General features: G+C 45.8%; 1 protein-coding gene across 1 annotated transcript in view; it reads left to right on the top strand.

Annotated features, from left to right (window-relative positions):
• The window catches only part of LOC126526361 (guanylate cyclase 32E-like), a 180494-nt gene that overhangs the window by 100188 nt on the left and 59637 nt on the right, over window positions 1-20669 (top strand). The window contains exons 8-13 of the mRNA XM_050174257.3: window positions 1781-1923; window positions 6157-6256; window positions 11192-11261; window positions 13495-13600; window positions 14592-14843; window positions 16306-16410. Coding sequence (XP_050030214.2) covers window positions 1781-1923; window positions 6157-6256; window positions 11192-11261; window positions 13495-13600; window positions 14592-14843; window positions 16306-16410 — 776 coding nt within the window. The remainder of the gene's footprint in view (window positions 1-1780; window positions 1924-6156; window positions 6257-11191; window positions 11262-13494; window positions 13601-14591; window positions 14844-16305; window positions 16411-20669) is intronic.

Genomic DNA, 20669 nt, shown 5'->3' with positions numbered 1-20669 from the left:
TTGAACTCACTCCGTGCGACTTTTTTTTTTTTTCTCGAATGAAGAAGGGCATGAAATGACTGCGATTTCAAGGCGTAGAAGGGGTGAAAGAAAAGGAAACGAGGGAGGAGTTATTAGTCCATCAAAACAGACCAGTTTGAAACATGTTTCCAAAATTTTAATCGCAGATTGGACAAATGTTTAAAGGGGCCCCAGCTGAACCACACTTTATCGAAGTGGAGAACGCCATTTGAAGTTAAAATAGGCTATTTCAGAAATATTTTGTCGTAAAAAAAGTTATTCAATGCATTCAGCAGGAGAGGTATTCTGTAAGAGTCCACCTAATGGACATGTCCATTTCGTCTGCTCTTGAAGTTCTGATTGGCTGAGCTCGTCCGCGCGCCCGCAGTAGTGAGGTGCCACAGCCAATCAGCACTTCAGCAGCAGACGAAATGTACATCTCCACTAGGTAGACTCTTACAGAATACCTGCCCAGAAGCGGAGTTATTGGCCGTCAAACACGCCCTCCGCCGCTCCCCTTCCTTCTTCGATGCCTTGCGCTGCGAAGGCTACGGCGCAGTGGGGCGTGCCCACAACTCTGCGCCTTCTAAATGTCACCGTGGCGCGCAGTTCAGTTGTCACTTTGGATGTTAACGTAGACGTCACGACTTCCGCCTTTGGTGCCTACGACGCGCTAAACATAAGCCAAACGCGGTTGACCACAGCGAGCCGCAGTGCGCTTAGCCAGTGGACTCGTGGCGGCACCCGGCGGCAGCCCCGGTATCTACGCCATGTAGCCGACCGCAGTTTGACGTCGGCTATCGGCCAATAGCAGCCGTCTAAGGGCCGATTTACTCTCGAGCCGCCCATCGCCGCAAGCCGCACCACACGCGTGCGGTTGCGCGAAAGATTGCACGTATCAAACACTTGTGCACAAATTCTGGTTTACAATGTGTAAGATATACACTGTGCACGCAGTGTTAATGGTAATTTCTGCACAAGTGCTGGATTGGTGCAATTTTTCGCGCGACCGCAAGCGTGCGGTGCGGCTTGCGGCGATGGGTGGCTCGAGCGTAAATCGGCCCTAAGAGAACGATGAAATATTGCGTCCGATGACGAGAAAGTGCCTCTAGAAGAGAGTGAGGACAGGGCCTTCTGTTGAAGAGAGAGCGTTTGAGAGAGAGAGGACTTCGCGATCCGATTGAGAGCTCCGCCCACCGCGTACCACAGCAAAACTTGGCCGAGATGTTCGCAGCAGCGTACGCTACCCGCGGACTATGTTATTGCACCAAGCCCTAGGAGTGGTTCAGGAGCCTTTAAGTGTAATGGAAGTACAATGAAGGTAATAAGGTTGTTTTTGTAACAAATAAATAAATGGCCAGCTCCTTAAAAATTATTCTGGTTAGTTTTGGGTACCCCCTCGTATGCTACACACATCGTTGCACTGTTGGCATTAGCTAAAACAAACTTTTGCACTTGTAGTTTCTTGTGCAAGAAGCCTTCTTTGAACTAGCTTGCCATTCTGTTATTTTTTTGTTTATCTGCAGCTGCTCTCAGACGGTTGCGGTTTCCTGTTTCCGTTTGATGTTTCACCGTTCCCGTTATTCAAGGGTGCCACGCTGTTCTTCAAGTTTAAGTTGCCAGCGTTGTCTAATCACCGTTTTCATCCGCCTAAACTACTTTCCAATTTAGCGACCCCGAACGATGGTAAAATCACCTGTTTGCGCTATACACCACGCCTATCCTTATTCGTGTGTGCATTCCCATTGACCGCTTGCTTGCTACTCTGCGCGTTGTCCAGGCGCTCTGGGCTTCGACATCCGCGTGGACGAGAACGGCGACGCCGAGGGCAACTACACGGTGCTCGGCTTCTCGCTGCCCGGCGACGACCACCTGACGCCCGTGGGGAGGTTCACGCTGGCAGAAAACGCCAGCTCGCTGCCCGTACGTATGCACATCGACTCGTCATCCTGAGTGCCCGTAGATTGTCGTCACACGCATTGGTCCATGCATCAGGTAGAGAGAGAAAAAAAGAAATTGCGCGCACGCGTTCGCATTACTGGCAGCAAAAAAAGAAATAATAAAGGACGACCATTTAGCCAGGTTCATATAGGAGGTTGTGGCCAAGTACTGCACCAGGGTGGCCAATCCTGCTCTGGTGAGGGAGTGCGTTACCGGTTCTGGTCACCGGGATCAGGCCACACTCCAGGCCTGCTTGTGCAATTTTATCAACATGCGTGTTTTTTTTTTAATCCGGTGGAAAATTGCCGGCACCGGGATTCGAACCACGGACCTCTTGCACGCGAGGCGGGTGTTCTACCTCTACGCCACCGCTGCACTGTGGGTACGACGGCACTGTGGTCACGACGCAGCCGGGGTTTACGATTGTCGGTTCTGCTCCGTTTTGACCGGCACGAAGGACCGGTCCCCAGTATATATATGCCGCACTGTCCTTGCACGCGAGCGGCCATAACGGGATAAGCAAAGTTACGAGGTATGTGAGCCTCTCGCTCGGTGAACGCGCTCGTGGGAGACAGAATAATCAGATTCGACAGCATGTGCGATAATTTGCATATCGAACAGCTGTGCCGTGTGGCGCGCGTTAGACAAAACAGACAGATGTCCCGGTGGCCGCCTGCGGTAACACGCGAACAACATCCGCAACGGGAAACGTGGCTTCCTTGCACAACATTGCCGCGCATGCATGGCTTCACCCGCATTTCAAGATGCCGCAACATTGCACGGACACAGGGACCAACCACCGCACTCGCATTATCGTAGCAGTTGAGCAGGTGACTCGTGAGTACGGATTACGCGTGAGCGAGCCGTAACTGACCGTATCGGAGTAGGCACTGAGCTCAGTGCCGGCGCACGCATAAGGGGATAGCGCAATTCCATAGCGTTTTTTCGCCTGTGTCATTCTTCTGATAACAGGCCTGTTGCTTTTTCTCTTTTTTTCTTTGTGGCTACCCATTTTCGTGTTTTACCATAATAAGTCTGAGTTGGAAGCAGTGCTCGTCCTTATGCTTCCTGTCGTTGAGTTGTCCTTCTGCTTCGCGCTACCTCTCTCCCCAGTTTTGCAATCAAACGAATCTCGCGTCTATGGAGATCTTCTGACCCTCCATACGTGAGCCGCGCATGCATGTCGACAGCGCGACAGCATGGCGGCGGCGGCGGCGACACCAACAGCAGCGGCGCGAATACACCACGGCCGGACGTCGTATATTTGAATAATATATAACTACTCTTTTACTGAGGTGGAGGCTTTAATTTAGACTCAAGTTCCAATATATCGCTCCTTTGCCCAGACCTACTCTTCTATACCCTAGCGCTACTTCACTTTGTTTTTCTTTTGTTGTTGTTTTTTAATCACTAACGCTGTTCCACAAACTATAGAATACACCTATTCTTGTTTCAATTTTGTTCGAAATGTGGAAACTGGGCATTCAAACGTTGTATTAAGAGGCACCCACGGTGAAACGTGACCTCGGCGCGAAATTTCGCTGCGCCGGAGCCAGCGGTTTACACAACACATGATTTATGCAACACACGACAGACTCCCTGCGTATACCAGATACCGTATCTGCTGCGGCCTCTCGCTCCGTTAGGCGAGCGCCATAAGTGTTTCCACCGCCTGTAGCACCTCAGATGATAGGGGCCAGTGGTGCCCGCACACGTTATGATATTGTCCTACTCCGCGTGCACTAATGTATAAATAAAAGAGCATGCTGTGACTTTCAGTTATCTAAATCTTAGATTAGGATGCCTAAACGAGCACTCGTGCCGGGAACAAGAGGCTACATATCTATGAAGCTTGCATGTGAAAAAGAACTCGCCTGAGTGAATGAATACGAATAAGCAAATGCATACACACATTTCATATATACACGCCTCACATAACGTCTTGGCACCGACAAACCGACTGCACACTCATTAAAAAAGACACGATAAATGTGAGATGATGGCTTACACAGCCAGCGTATCGACGCTTATAAGTGTCATTATTATCAAGCTGACAATATTCTGCATTAATTTTGGCAACCATGAAGCGCTACTGACCTAAGTAAACTGGTTATTGAAGCTAACGTTTTTTACCCTGGAATCTTCTGTGCAGCATAAGAGCGATGGAAGCAGTGCCTTCCTCTGAGACAGAGAGAGAGATAAACATTTATTTCAACCATCGAGGACGTTGCTCTGGGGGTCGAGTGCGTGATGTCCTCATTCCAGGACTCCTCTGGCCATGGCTGCTCGATAAACTTGCTGGACGAGCGCTCCTTGGCCCGCCAGGGTATCGCCGTTCAGCTGTACCTCCCGCCGCTCAAATGACGTGCTAGGCGTCTCTGAGGGCTGAGGTTTTCCCCCGCACCCCCACGATATGTCGAAGAGGGTAGGGCGTGTGTCACCGCACCCGGCGCATATGCCGCGATATGTTACTGGCTACATTTTGCTGTATCGGTGCAGGTTTGGAAATTTGTTTGTATAAGTCTGAGAGCTACTGCCTCTTCAGCGCTGGGCTTTCTGTCAGGGGGAGGATAAATCCGGCGACTGAGCCCCTGGATCTCGAGGTGTTCGTCGTAATTGGATGGCAGGGGCACGAAAGTAAAGAGCGGGGCTTGTTGGGTCGATTGGTTTTGCCCCGCTCGGTTGGTTAGCGCTTTAGCTAAGGCGTTCGCCCTTTCGTTCCCCTTCAGTCCCGCGTGGCCCTGCGTCCACGTCATTCGATGGGATTCCTCCCACCTCGGAATTAGGACCTGAGCCGCCAGCAGCGGTGTTCGCCCGTCATCTCAGAGAAAACAATGAAGCCATGTCGAGGGAACTTTGAGGGCAGCAACTGCGCATTTCGCGAGCGAGCGCAAGCGGAATCGACGATCGCGGGCTCATTCTGACGCGCTCAAGGGAGGAAAGCGGGGAAGGAGCGCGCCGTCTTCCGTCGTGCGCACGGAACCGGGAGGAGGGGAGGTAAGGGCTCGTTTTTACTGCGGCAGCAATTCGGCGGCCGCGAGCAGTCGCGCGCTCTTTATCTTGAAAGCGATCTGCTTTAGAGGCAGAGTCTAGGTGGGCCGACGGCTCATGGCTTTGCGTCTGCTGTGTTCTCGCCGATAAACAGCACTAAATGACAGCCAGCACGAAGGTCAATTCCCTGGCTGTTGCTGCCTCGCTCCCTCACGCCACCGTTTCGAGAGCCAGTGTCCGCGGTGATCGAATGTGTTCATGTCTGCTGTGCGCGCTGATACCATGCTTGTTAATTTAGTTCGTAAGCGGATGCTTACAAGATTATACGGCCGATAAAGCGTTTGTCCTTAAATTGTATAGCTGTCTGCTAATTTGCTATCGCAATCGATGCTTCGCCTATCGGGTGAAACTGCGACTTTCATAGCCCATGCGTAACCTACGTGTGCTCGCATCTCTTTTAAAACTAACAAAAGTTTCAAAAACTTTTCAGATAACGCATTTCTGAATCAAACAAGTTTCCTTATGTATCACTTACACAATTTCTGCCTTTGTTCTTGATGAAAAAAAGCTTCTAGGATTTCTCGAGCTAGTTTGTTCTTGCTCTTTCCTAAGATCCGTATCTCCTCAAGGCGTGGCTCACATCCACATGCAGTCAGTCACAAAATGATATACTGGGCTTTGTGGGGTTAAGTGTGTGCTGTCGTTATTCTTGGCGTTAAGTGCACGTTTCTTCGTCAGATCGTTGACGCAGCGCCCCGTGGGGCCAACGTATATATATATATATATATATATATATATATATATATATATATATATATATATAGATACATATATATATATATATATATATATATATATATATATATATATATATATATATATAGTTTCTCCCGCACGTTGATGATATTTCCTAGAGCACCTCATGAAGTGGCACACTTCGTGAACGGCCGGGACGCTGCGGGGTTTCAAACCATCTGATGTTCTGCAATACAAAAAAAACTCATAATTTTCTCAGCGTTTGAAATGACACCAAGTTTGGATTTTCAGCAACTACAATAAAGTAAACCAGGATGTACCTCACTGGAAACCGAAGGATTAGTAGAAGAATCTAAGGAAATCACACTATATATAGACTTTATGTCATGCTATACTGTATTAGATACCATCTCATTGCCTAAGCTAAGAAACATGAAACCACCCTTTGTGTCTTTTTTTATCGCGCAGGTATTCCGACCTGACAAGCCGATTGCGTGGTTAGGCGGGGCTCCACCCGTTGGAGAGCCCAAGTGTGGATTCAAAAACGACAAGTGCACCTCGAAGCAAGGTGAGTTTTCAGCTACACACATATAGACAAGCTCTCCCAGTCCTGTCGCCGTGACAATTCCCCTTGGGAGGCGACATGCTGTGCAATTTCGATCATAGCATTGCTCTAAAATTTGTTAATGGGAAGCGAGCGCAATGTGTCAAAAAATCCCAAGATATATATTTGTATGTTTAATGCAACGTCAGTATGCTATTCAGCTGTTTTCGGTCTATTTATTTTTTTTTCGCGGATGGACTAGCGTTGCAAATATAAAAAATTTTCCTTCGTTAGTGTAGAGAGGTGTGTCCTCGCCAGTACAACTGGCACAGGTGAGCTAACAGTCCGAAAAAAAGAGGAGTAAGGTTCCGCAGTGAAGCCCGCTGTCGCGGGCTTCACCAGGCTGACTTGTGCGGGGTTAAGAGGAAGCTTTAGCTCGGGCCCAACTCCGACGCGGCCTATTCAAATACATGTTAAACGCAAAAACGTTCTTGTGAGATAAGCACTGGACCGATTTTAATGAACTTTGCTGCATTTGAGTGAGAAAGTTAAATTCTAGTGACTGTTGCAAGTGGAATTTCGATTTAGGACGTGAATCTTGTTAAAAAGATTTTAAAATATTCGACAGTCTGAAAAAAATTGAAGCACGAAGTTTACAAATTCATAGCTCTGCATCAAAAAAAGATATCGCGGTTCTGTAAACGGCATCCATTAGATCATTGAAAGCGGAGAAATTCGATATGACATTTTACATCTTACGTGAATTTGTTACGTTGGGTACAAGGGTTCTGCAAAAGCAGTATTTACATATTATTACATTTCTTCATATTCATGTGTCACATACCAATTTTGTTCGCTTTAGATGTGCTATTAGATGCAATTCACAGAATTCCATTATTGTTTTTCGTTGTTGAGTTACGGAGTTGTAAACTTGATAGTTTCGTATATCGAAATTTTTTTATTTTTGCCAATTTTTAATAAAGAATTTACAACCTAACTCAAAAATTTGAAACCAACAGTCACTAGATGTTACGTTTTTCGTTTAAATGCAAGAAACGTCGTCAAATTTGGTGCAGTGGTTGCCGAGAAAAACGAATTCTCCTTTTACATGTATTTAGATAGGAGCACCCTGGCTAAAGCTTCCTCTTAATGGTTGTGATAAGGCGACATCTGCGGTTCTGACGTACGTGGTTATATGCGCGTAGCTCAACAACTGCGATAGTGGTGGTCATTGTGTGGTGAGTTTTATAGCCGAGGCTGCACGGTATGTTAGCTACGTTGGTACTGTATGGTTTATCGGAGCAACAAAGAAAAGGCTTGCGGTTGTGTGTCGATTAATCATAGGCGACGTTGCAAACTTGTAGGCAGCAGCAATAGATTGTAATGCCTCAATAAGCTACAGGTGACCGTGATGTAGGGACGTCATGCTAATGTCGGTAGATAATCATCGAATGATAGGACCTTGTAGTCTTAATTCGATCTCATTACAGACGCTCTCGTGAAACACGAGATCTTGAAAATATTTGTTTGTCTTCTCGCAGTGATAATAGAATTTCTGAAGCGTCTCTCTTCTATGCGGTCCCTTCAATATGTATGAATGCAATATTACGAAGCAAGTTAGGCACATGCAACTTCTATTTTCTTGCAGCTACCTGCTCATCTAAAATTTACTTCTGTTTTCGATTTCTTCCTGCCAGTAACATTTTAAGGTAATATCCAGCGCGTCTTCTCTACATCTTCCGTTTATGCATGCGCATGTTATTAATTTTCGTACAACAGGTACCTTAGTTTTTCTAATGAGATAGATATCTTGTATCATCTAAAATGTTACCAACAAGATATTGTTCGCAGTCATCTTGCGTTACATTTCTTTTTGTAGCGCACTCAGCTAACGAGTGTGGTTGAAATTGTGGAAATTTTGCAGACCCATTTTATTGCACAAGTAAAATGCAGAAAACACAAAGAGCCTGGTCGAAAACGGCAGAGTTGTCTTGAGGAAGTTTTCTCTTACGAGGGCTTTTTTTAAGCTCTGAAGAAAACTGCCTGCGATATAATAAAATAAAAAGTAACGCCGTTATTCGTTTGCACGCCTACAAGGCAGCGCTGTCAAATATGTTTTTAAAAAACGGCGCAAGCGTGTCTGCTAAAAAAAAAAAGAGAGAGCAAGCATTACTACGGCCCATATTTTTGGAACAGTTCGTTTCATTTTTTTTTAATCCTTTTCACCATTAATCATTGGCTCAGACGCAACTTCGGCTCTTACATATGCTGCCGTTATCTGAGACCATCCACTCGGGGCGACTGGAATATCAAATCCAATTTGATTAAAACGCAGGCCGAGCTTTCCGCGCCTGTTGTAGCATGCATAGCGCGACCATGGCGGTTTTTTTTTTTACACTCGATAACAAGATACTCTGGTTATTGTGTCGGTACAGTAAACAGCTGCGCAGGCACTTTGTTTTTGCAATTTGCATGTTGGTTTCAAAAATTAAAACATGTTTGCGAGTGCCACGATTTATGTGCGCAATAGCGTAGAGACGTCATTTATTTTTATACTGCGCGACGTTTCCCCACACCCCGACAAAAAAAACACAGATAGAAAAATGCGTCATTAAAACAGCTTTTATTTCGTGCCTCCTCAAGTATGGACAGTCTTCAGCGACGCAAAATCGGCTCTTCAACTACTTAGAGTGGTGTTGAAAGAAAGCGCTTACAGAGTGTTGGCTCTTCAAACTGCCGAGCTCTACACTTTAGCACAAGAAAACGGCCACCACATCACATTTTAGTGGATTCCCAGTCACTGTGGTATACAGGGCAACGAACTGGCCGACGCCGAAGCGAAGAAAGCACTCGAAGAACGAGAGTCACTGCTTTCAATTCCTTTTTCAAGAGCGGATGCCAACTGTCTCCTCTCCAGTGTCATCCGAAAATTGACAGCAAAGCACTGGGACAATCCGGATAATCGCCACAGACGACTCCAGAGATTAGACCCTACCATGAATTTTAGGCTACCACCGAAAATTCAACGAAGCTGTGCCAGTCTTCTGCACAGTCTAAGGCTGGGGGTAGCGTTTACGCGCGAATACGTGCACCTCATGCGACGCACCGAGTCTCCACACTGTGAGGTGTGCAATGTGACTGAGACTGTAGGTCATGTGCTTTGTGACTGCCCTAAGTACGTGCAAGAGCGTGAAAGGTTGGACAACGACCTTACGCGTCTCGACAGCGCACCGTTGTCGGAGGACGTTATTTTAGGCCCTTGGCCCAGATGCTCAATCGAGTTTCAAGGCCATTCAGGCATTACTGAACTTTTTAAAAACTACGGCCTTGGATTGCAGACTTTGAGCATGCCAAATTGCTTGCGATATGTTCTACATCTTCCTTCTATCGTCATCGTCACCCATCATGCACCTCTTCCCTCTTTCTTTCCCTCTTCCCCTTCCCCCAATGCCGAGTAGCTGGCTAGAGGAATATACCTCAGGCCGACCTCTCAGCATTTTGTATCATTAAACTTCTCTCTCTCTCTCTCTCGTGCTTCTAAACGTGCTCTGTACCGTTTGTGTATCGGATTTTATTCGTGAACGAATGTACACAAGCTTGATTGACTGCTCTAAAACAATTAGCTGAAAGCACGCCGGAAGAACTATTCGTATAACAATTCAAGGCGCCTGCGAACATTACGCTTTTTGATCAACCTCGCTTGCAATTAATTTTTTCTAAAATTAGGTTCACCTTTGTGAAAAGCGCTGGACAAGAAAAAAATTTCGCATGGTGTGAACGGGAAGCGCTTTACGAAGGATGACCTAGCGGAACCAAACTACGCATGCGCTGAAAGCAAGGACCGCTTTTGGTGCTCAGCCACGCTGTTTAGGTACTTCATCACGACGTGCTAGCTAAAGCGCAAAAATTACTCAGTATTGAAAGCATAACAGCGCCCCACAAATCTATTCACTGCAATGTTTTGTTTGGCTTGTTGATCCTTAGTAGCGGCCGACGCTGGCTTCGCTTCGTGTGACCTCAATTCGAAATTGAGATATCCCCTAGGATTTAGGGGCTCCGTCTTGTTTTGTATGTGTATCTTGTCACCTTCCAGAACTTCTCACCCCAACGGAGGTGGGCTCGCTGCAAATGAAACTGCCGCGACGGGACGGCCGATTGGAACTCGTTGCTGCGGTCTGCAATTTCATTCAACTGCCTAATCTGATTGCTCTGGAAAGCCAAATCATTCCCAGGCCGGCCGGCATTCAGAGCAATGCTGGATAATCTGCCCTGTGAATTTGAGAATTTTACTTTGCTTTCACGAGGCGGCGCTGCAGCGCCGTATGAAAGTTGATATGTAGAGCGCGCGAGCTAGAAACTACAAAAGAGGCATGTGCGGTGTACTGCAACTTTTTCTTTTTTTTTTTAGCTTTCTATTTTCTTGGACGTTGGCTTTCATTGAGACCCAAGCGCTAACTCCAAAGTACACTGTCTCCAAACGCAGCGCTGTCTCGTGGCCTATATATATATATTTTTTTTTCTTGCACCTGTGGAGCTTGGATCATCTCTACTCATTCTGCGCTTTCTATGGAAAACGAAAAACAAGATGTGCTATACTAAACAGAACGCATTTTTTGTTTCTTCTTTCACTGATGTGTATAATAGGAGTATTTCACTTTTATGCGTATTACGCTTCCTATACCCAATTTAGCGGCCGTATATATAGCGGATAAGTATAGCGGGGCAAGATGGCGCTTCCAATTATTACTCGCCAAAGGCGGCGTTCTTTCTATACGTTTGTTCACGTTACGTTTGTTCATGATTTTTGTGCATCAGCATACTGGCCCAAACTGTTCAGCGAACACAAGATTCTTAGACCCTTACGTTAAATCATCTAAGAACGGGTAGTTCTTGATTTCTCAGATACTGTACACTAGGGCTTACATTGTCAGATTAAAAGATCGCTCGATTTGGTTTCAGACTGGCGAGTCCTGGTCATCTGCATCACCTGCGCCTGCGTGGTTCTCGTGTTGGGTGTGTTCGCCTTCAGGTAAGAGCCGTATACAACGGCCGAATACGTGCATTCTATTTCCCGTGTCGTTAGCCTCCTCACATATTATGGCCTCGGCGACAAGTCACCCACGTAACCCAAGCAATTTTGATTACTACGAACGTTCTTGCAACCTGACGCTCGGCTGTATTGTTTAAGGATTTAGGGTGTGGCTCCAGCGTCCTGTAATTCCAAACTGCGATTCCTCCGAACGTTCGTCATGCTCTCAGACGGCACTGTAAGGACAGTTTTCTTTACTGACGGAAATATGGAATAACAGATTCGCCGATGACCGTTGAAATGAGAGAAACCGTAATGTCATCAATCCGAAAGTAGGACCATGATACAAAAAATAAGTTCACACGGATACCCCGGGAAGAAAGCTTAGCACTTGAGGAAAAATTCCTCCTTCTCCGGGGATTGCATCCAATGCTACCAAATTTCTGGACTAGTCACTCTACCATGTGCACTATAAGCAGGAGATTTGTAATTCGTGCAGTGAGATCAAAATTTATCGACAACTCGAAACATACAAACATTGAATCAGTAAATTCGTTCTGCTGCCGTATCCGGTGGAAAAAGCATTGTTATCTACGCCTAACTAGCATCAAGGTACGAAAAGAAATTGTGCACGTTTCTTGGCAATTTGTTTTGTCTTTTATTTGTATTTTCATTTCTAAAGTTTTTAAGTATATTTATCTTTTTCTTGAAAATTTTAGTAAGGAGAAAGGCGCTTTGTGTTAGAAATCTTTATAGGTTGTAGCTTCATGTAACTTTCGGGTGGCTCAGACTTTTCCATGAAACTTCCTCAACCTTGCTGATTGCCGCAGAACCGATTTGCTCGTGCTGTTAAATACACAATTATAGTGTAAAATTGTTGCGCTCAATCGCTCGGAATATCGTGTTGCACAAGTGACGGGCATTATTATAAAATCCGGGGGTTCGAAATTGAGATCTTTGTTACTCTGTACGCTGACTGTCGTGCTGTGTAACTTCGTAGCACGTAAACAAAGGACGAGACAGAAGGTAAACGACTTACACAAGCTTTGACTTCCAAGTAAAGGTTTATGTCTGGTACAATATTATTTTATACATGGAAAGTCATGCGCACGAGCCACATTACGAGCGCATAAAGGGACTAAAGGTAAGCCAACAAGAACCACCACACGTTATGAAGAAAAAATCATCATGTACGAGTAACGTGCCAGGCTCTGTTTGTCATCCATCGCGTACACACGTGACGCCTAGATTGCACAATTTGTTGCCTCACAAGGCGACAACCTGACGCATTGATAACACTCATGCATTGATAACGCCCCCCCCCCCCTCTCTAGCTATTTATGCTGTCACTGATCTATGTTTCTGCAGCTTGGGCTATATCTCTCGTCCGCCGGTCAGCATGAGAATACAGAACGGGGCATTGCCCGAACACTGTTGTACTACACCCGCAGCTTCTGCAATGCGCCGCCACGTGTCCTCGCAATGTGCCGCGCACGTCGTAGCTGGGTTCGCGAAGGGGGTGATTTAAACGACAACCCGTTCGTGCCCCACATCGGTTATCATAAGAGAGGGAAATTGTACAGCAAACTCTTTTCTCTGCATTCTACAAAACGGACCGAAATGCGCGCGTCGCTTTTTCGTGTATAAACAGTGCTATATAAGAAGTAGACCTTTCGTTGGAAGTTAGCGCGTGTCTGTGTCGTTTCCCTTCTCTCGCATCATTTGTTCACGCGCTACGAAGTTACATCATCGACTAAAGAATAGCCCAATGTCATGGCCACCAACATTAGCTTAGAATTAGAAATGGTAATATCCCTGGTGCAGATACAGAATTATATAGCTCCAAGTAAAACAAAAGCTAAACTTGAGTAGGTGAGAAGGTAGCCTCGGAAATGTTACCTAAAAATATGGACCTAATAAAGTGTAAGTGTTGCAAATGAATTTGCAGCAACATATAGCTTATTTTCAGGGGCACGCTAACTGCTCCTAAATAAAACCGTATTTACGGTGAGCTACACTGGTCCTTATCCCAGAACAAGAAGACGTAAACACATTTTGTGCGCTGCTACAACGCTTCAAGCCCTCATACCCGTTAGGACGATCGTGTAACCGACCGAACTAAATGGTACCAGGGTCCTGTAAGTTTCTTATTACTCACCTGAGATAAACTAAATCACGCATCCTCACGTGGTGTTCGCATGGTTTTATTTTCTCAATGCGTCCTTTTGCGCAGGCACTACCATTACGAGTACAAGTTAGCACGGCTCTTGTGGAAGGTCGATATGGACGAAGTGGTGGTGCTCCGAACCAACTCGGAGCTCAGTTTCGAGAACGCAAACGTGAGTACTCACTTCTATGGTCAAGAAATTTTCCAAGCATCAGTACGTGTCCATGCTTAGCTGCTCGACTAATGTCAGTATTGCCATCGTTAATTCGGCGCACTATAGATACATTACCCTACAACTGAAGCCTTGCTTCCAATCTTCTGGCTACAGAAAGGACCCGTTTTTGTTATAACTTCATGCGCCTGTAATGGTGATAGAAACTAGTGAGGCCAGCTAAATCTTCACTTTATTTTCAACAAATTGTTGTTACCGTTAAATTGAGGCATCACGGTTGTTTTTATTACTAGCCAATAATAAAGATCAGTGTACTTACTAGCTGGAGACATGGCAGCAGTAGAAGCAGGAGGGCGAGTCTATTTGTTCTTGGTCGTGGCAATGAACAAAGACAAGCGGGTGCTTTTGCTACATTGGTGTCTGGACGTTGCGATTGAAGTCAGATGCTGCTTAACATTATTCAGTTCTTTCCCAGACTAGTCAACTTGTTCTTTAACTCCAATCAAACTGCAACAACTTTTATCATCTGCCGAAATTTTCCCATACCATTTATTAACTATATTCTTTAAACTCTTATGCGAAATACTTGGTGAAGGGCATTTAAGGGAATGCAGTTGTATCTGTAGATTTGTATTTTTCGTTTGCTAAAATTTTGTTTCCTTTTCATTTCATTCCCCGTGCATAAAGGTATGGGTTCACAGGCAATCTCTCTAAATTACTGCACGTTACTAGTGCTCTCACATCTAACTTACTTGCAGAAGAGTGGGTTTCACAACCATTTTGTGTGTGTGTGTGTTCTTGTCCTACTTGTTCTTGAATATCAGTTTGCTGTTTCGGTAGTTTCGTTTTCGTTGTGAACTTGTGCAAGTTCTTCCTCTTCCCGTACATATATGTGTAAACATCTGCCGTAAAACCTTGGTACGAACAACATGATCTTGCAGGGGAATAATTTATACAACCCCCTTTGTTGTTTTCTGGCCGCGGATAACAGGGCGGCGTCTTAGAGACCACGCGCCTAGGGTTCGCCTTTCCGGACGAGCAGCACTTGCTCAAGCTACGCCGGAGGTTGCAGAGTGCCGCCCCCTGGGGCTGGGCAGCGAACTCAGCGCCGAACGCCGGGACCGCATCGGTGGCGGCACGGCGAGGCCGCGTCGGCTTTTACAAGGGCAACGTGGTTCACATCAAGCACGTCTACAAGAAAAGCGTCGACCTCACACGCAGCATCCGCAAGGAACTCATACAGGTGCGGCTACAGCAAAAGCTGGTATGCTTCAGCGTTAAGCTTCTGCGGTAGACGTGGATTCTACCGAGCCGCAGTTGGAGATCCATTTTTGAGGAATCCGTAGCTGAATCACGTTACGGACGTTGGTGGTTCGATTTTCCTTCGTTATAAGAAAAGCGTACGGAGCCTGTCTCTTCTTTGTCCACATCGTATTCCAATGTTCGAACATATATTTCCTTTCACGAAAAAGCAATGCGTCTGCCTCCTATTATCGTCTGCGAGACGCAAAAAGAAATGCATCCATGTGGAGAAAATCTTCCCAAATTTCATCTCGGGCGCGTACAGTCGCTGACAACCTCTCGTTAAATTCTGCAAGAAAGGTTTTTAATATCAATATGGTGTCAGATTTTGTTAAAGCATGTCTGCAAGTTGATGGGCGCTTTGGGATTTTGCAACCATGCTTTCCTGGCAACATTATTGACCCGCAGTATATGGCGTTTATTCGTGTTTATTTCGTCAGGTAAAGATGGCGAGGCTGTATGCCAAGGTAGGAGCCTCACGGCCTGACACTCACCCGGAGTGACAGACGGGCCCCCGTATAGTGACTATAGCAAATATTAGAACAGTGTGCTTATGCTGGCATTATAGCCGACTTATGGCCGACGGTGAAGAACGCTGGCGCCTTAAGGTTGCTTCTAAATGACCAAATTCTATCGGCTCGCTTCCTGTAGCACACAAGTTCCCAAGTCATGCGTATATGTTCGACTACGGCAGTTTTAAAAAGTGACGCGAAAGTTGCGTGAATGCTGAATCTAACGCTCCATAAATGAGAAAATATGCAATCAGCCCATGATATTGTTTCCGCGGTGGACTGTTGGGACAAGACAGAGTGTATACTGAATAAAATCGCGGCTACGCAGTCATCTTTCAGAGATTTTCAAACAGAAATACGTACACCTGCCACGGTATCTCAGTGGCTCCGGCGGTCGGCTGCTATGCGCCAGGTCGCGAATTTTATTCCGGGCCACTGTGGCAGTATTCTGACGGTTGCGCAATAACTAAACGATCACGCGCCGTGTTTCTCGCTGCATTTTAAAAATCCCGCTGCAGTCGAAATCAATCTGTGTTCATCTCGTATAACGGCGTCTGTCGCAACCCACTTGATGCTTTGGGATGGCAAATCCCATAATTTGAATAGGGGAGGAAGTAGGCCGGGCGAAGAAGCAAAAGAAGTCGTGCGCACGTTCTGTCAACTTTCGCCTGTAAGGCTGTCGAGAATTTCCGAAAACCGGGAGCATCTGCAATAACCACATTAGCGACGACCGGACGTAACGTCACTGCCGTGTCTTTGGCATGGGCCCCAAACTTGAGTTTCACGTCCCCGGTGCGCTTTCTTTCGTCTTCTAAGGCCGCGGTTAGCTTCAGGTCTTGCACAACGAGCGCTGTCTTGATGGAAGCACACCGGTGGCTGTTGCACTTGCAGGTACGCGAGATGAGGCACGAGAACATCACGCCTTTCATCGGCGCTTGCGTTGACCCACCGAACATCTGCATCCTGACCCTCTTCTGCGCCAGGGGAAGCCTCGAGGTTAGTGCATCATCATCATCATTTATTTTTCCTTAAGGACCCCTGTCGGGGTATTACACAAGGGGGGGGGGGGGTTACAGTAGATAAGGATCGAAACAAAGATATGGTTACAATTTTTTACAAAACTCAGCCTGTGGATTCGTATTAAAACAAAAAAAGCCAAGAGGCACACTGAATAGAATGCAAAAGCAAATCAGCAGAACAGTCACAATGTGAGACGGCAATCGCAAAAGAATGAAGGCACAGTACGGTCATTATAAGGTTAGGGTTTAAGGTGATCAGTAAGCAGCTGCTTGAAGATAATGGGGTTGCGCTCATTGACAACTCTATCTGGTAAATTGTTCCACTTATAATGGCGCTAGGCAAAAACGATTGATTAAAGGAAAATGTTGAACCATGCAAGCGCTGGATGATGTAAGAATTAAAAAGGCGACGAGATGTACGGGTTGGCGGGATTAGAAGCCTTCCATGCAGCTCGCGGAAGTTATAATAAAGTCGCTGGAAAAGGGCACAGTTTTGCAATTTTCCGACGCAACACCAATGGTTCGAGTCCTAGAGATGATTTAATCGCACTGACACTTTCTTCACGGCTGTACCTGGAAGTGATGAATCTAGCGGCACGATTTTGTATTGATTCTAACATATTAATTAAGTAAGCGTGGTGCGGGCTCCAAATAGCTGAAGTGTATTCAAGTTTACTTAGAATGAAAGTTTCATTAGCTAGTTTTCTTGTGGATGAGGGGCACAGCGCAAGGGTACGTCTGACGTAACCAAGTGATTTATTGGTGTCGGTAGTCAATTTTTTTTATATGGTCGGACCAGGTCAACTTGCTATTAATAGTGATACCGAGATAACGATACGATTCAATGGTGGATAGGGCTGTCGAGTTTAAAAAGTACGGGTGATCCTTGTTAGAGTACTTACGGGATACCAGCATATCTTTACATTTGGAGATGTAATTTCCACCTGGCAGCGTTACACGTTCCCACATCTGCAGCGTGCCCAATTCAAACTGCGGTTTACTCTCCCTAAACTATTGAATAAAGCATTTGCTTTCATTTCTTTGCCTGCTAGTATTTCCTTATGGTGAACTTAAATTTCGATACAATTTGTCATCTTGAACCACTAGCAGTCTGCCACACAATAGAGCTTATCTCACTGCTTGGGAAAAAATAAAGAAGTAACAGAACTTTTCCTCCTAGGCAAGGAGTCAGACAAACCATGTTAAAAATGTGGTACTTGACACCGTAAGCGTTGGAATCATTATGCTTAAGTACAATCGTCACTTGTCTTCCTTTCTAATTGATTTCACACTCTTCTGTGGCATTGTAGAGTGTTTTTTTCAGCAGTTTCCCTGCCAGCTCAGAATGTCGGCCAGCGCGTGAAAGGAGCACTGCGGTATCTGAGAGCCGTATGTTCAGCCGCGTTTTCAGTCTGCGAGGTTACAAATGTTCCATTGTTTGGGCACCTGGGAAATATACATTTAGAGTGACCAAAGCTATTTCCTATATTGTCAGGAATATTTTTGTTCTTGTTCTGCTGCAGGTAGCACAGTGAGTATGGGCTATGTATATTGCCTGCATCGTTATTTTTTTCGTTCTTGTCACTTCGTATTTCTTGTATCCTTCCGTGGGCTATAGTTTAGATCTACAACTGCAAATTATAACGCTGTCCTATCTACACTTTAGGCGCCCTATTTAGGTATCGGATCTTTTTTACCCAATTTCGTAATGTCCTTTCAATGAAGGCTTTTACCCAATATTGTAATGTCCTTTCAATTTACACTAACAGGTAAATGACACCTTTGTCTTTTTGGCCCGATGGCAACAAAAAATTGAAACAATTTTTCCCCAAGATGTAGACGTTATAACAATAACGACGGTACAGTATTCGAAATTGATTGTCCAAAATACTCTGATTTGTAAGTTATTCACTTACTTTTTGTGCAAACATTGAACGATCGGCCCAAAATTATATAAATCTTTCTTAGATAGTTCGAAGAAATCGCAAGATGACATGGAAGACGAAAAAAGCTATACGTCTTCATAGCTGACAAGATGTAAAGATGAGTACGCATATTTTGCAGTCTTGGGGGACTCTAAGGAATTTAAACTGATCTAGAACTTGTGTCAAACGAATACAAAAGCAGGTTTGTGACTCGCATAAGCCGCGAGACAATTTCCATCGCGCCAATCCATGGCAGGCATCCAGGGAAGAAACGGCAGCATTACAAGAACAGTGTTCAAGACCGAGCCTCGCTCGAATCGTTAAGGCCAGGTCACAATAGGCCGACCCGACACCGACGCTGACAAGAGAACGACAAGACAACGACGCCGGTGATTGGACGAATCGTCGGCAGACTGTTTCGCTGTGAGGCAGTCTGTCACATTAGACCGGCAATGCCGCCGACGTGACCTACGACAGCGAGTCGTGGCAGCGTGGCAAACTTTCGTGACGCCGACACTGACCAAAGCAGCCTGCAGGTTGTCGTTCGGCCAGTCTTCCCGACATCGGCCGCACAGCGAGAACATCGTACCGACAACGCGATTGTCACAGCAGCCGTGCCTTTCTATCCAGTTATTCATGCTCAAAATGGACGGAAACACACTTTCGAATTTGAAATGCATGATCGTGAGCGCGTGACATCCGTCAGTGTCCAGCTAGAGCAGGTGGTCGTATTGTTCAGCGGGGGACCTACCTGCCGCCGAGGAGTTGGTGCACGTTTACGCACTACCTGCGGGCCTGAGTTAAAAGGCCCCGTCATGCTAGGCCGAACGGCGTTTATTTTGGTCTCCCGAGTTGAGTGCAGTTCAGTTCTTGCCATAGCGACGTAAAATGAACCGCTCTTCACTTCTCACGGTGCTCACTCAGAAAACGGGAAGCAGCGGCACGGCACGGAAAGCGAGAGAACTCGCTACCAAAATTAGCGGTGAGCCGTTTCAGAAGCCCGGCCATTTTACGCCGTTCCAGTGTAATGTGACGCCAATTGTGTTCGCAAATCTGTAGGTTTTGCAGCATTACTCAATATTTCATGTGAACGCTGCATGGCTGCCGCTGTATTTAAAGCGAACAATGAGCGGTGGCCGTATACCTGCAAGTGCAAACAAATCTGCCGTGTGCACCACTCTAATCCCTACACATTCGCACGCCGCGAGCAGTTGATGCGCCATTTATTCGCACAAGCAAGCAAACAACTGTAATGTCTGGCCTCTGAGAGCCAACAGCGCATAAAATCTGGGAAGCCTTGTCTAACAAATACATTTTTCTTTATTCTTTATTCATCAATTACCCCGCAGCGCCCAAAGGCGTTACAGCAGGGGGGTTACAACATGTAATAAAATATATCTTCATTCACACAATGCACTTGCTTTTCAGTCAGCCTATTCGACTGTTTAATTGTTCGAACAAAAAATAAGTTGGCATACATGTTCGTCTTGGCAGGGTACTCGAGGATTTTGCAACTATAATACATTTGCACATTTTCTATTGTTAAGCCTAATGCAGGCTGTTTACGTCTGCACAGTGTACAAGAGCGCCCACAGGACAAAAAACATCCTGTCTTGGATAGTCAGCAGATCAAAATTGGTGTTATTTCGCTCTGGTGCGACCGGGTCTTTCGAAGGGTAGACAGAGCTGACTTCGAAGCATTGGCCAGCAAACTTACTCACGATGCGACTTAAGGGAACACTACAGCGAAAGAATAAATAAGTTTAGACTAATGAAGCATTGTTTGAGAAACCTGCAGGCAGTCATTTCAAAAAGGTAGTTTGATTATTGGATGATAAAATGAAGGCCCAAGTATCAGTGTTTCAATTTCGCGCCGAAACCCCAGCGCCGGTACGTCAGCGTGACATCAGGGATTCTAAAGTATGTTTTCGCATTTGGGCCGCGTTGGCTGAATAAAGGTTCCCGAAACTTGCCATGTTTAATATTTGGTTCTTTTAGAACACAATGTAGTCAATCTGTGCCGCTATATATTATTAGTAGGCCCTAGAAGATGCCATCAAAACCCAAGAGGTCACAGCCCCCAGGTGCGGGAACTTAAGTAGGCGTCGCCACCCGTATTTTGTTCTTGCGCTTTTTCTGGCTTACCAAAGTCTTATCGTTGTAGGAGTGTCGTTTTTGGTGTTGTAGAACGGTAATTTACTGATGCTGAAGAAATAATTTTTCACTTAAGTGTCTCTTTAAGCTTAGACCGACCCGTGAGTATGCGTCAGTCTCGCTGTGTAGAATTTCAGTGAGTCTGACTATCTGAGTA

The sequence above is a fragment of the Dermacentor andersoni genome, chromosome 8 (assembly GCF_023375885.2).
Source record: "Dermacentor andersoni chromosome 8, qqDerAnde1_hic_scaffold, whole genome shotgun sequence".
NCBI classification, from domain to species: domain Eukaryota; kingdom Metazoa; phylum Arthropoda; class Arachnida; order Ixodida; family Ixodidae; genus Dermacentor; species Dermacentor andersoni.
The sequence above is the reverse complement of the archived record's forward strand: the minus strand, read 5'-3'. Positions and strand labels throughout refer to the sequence as shown.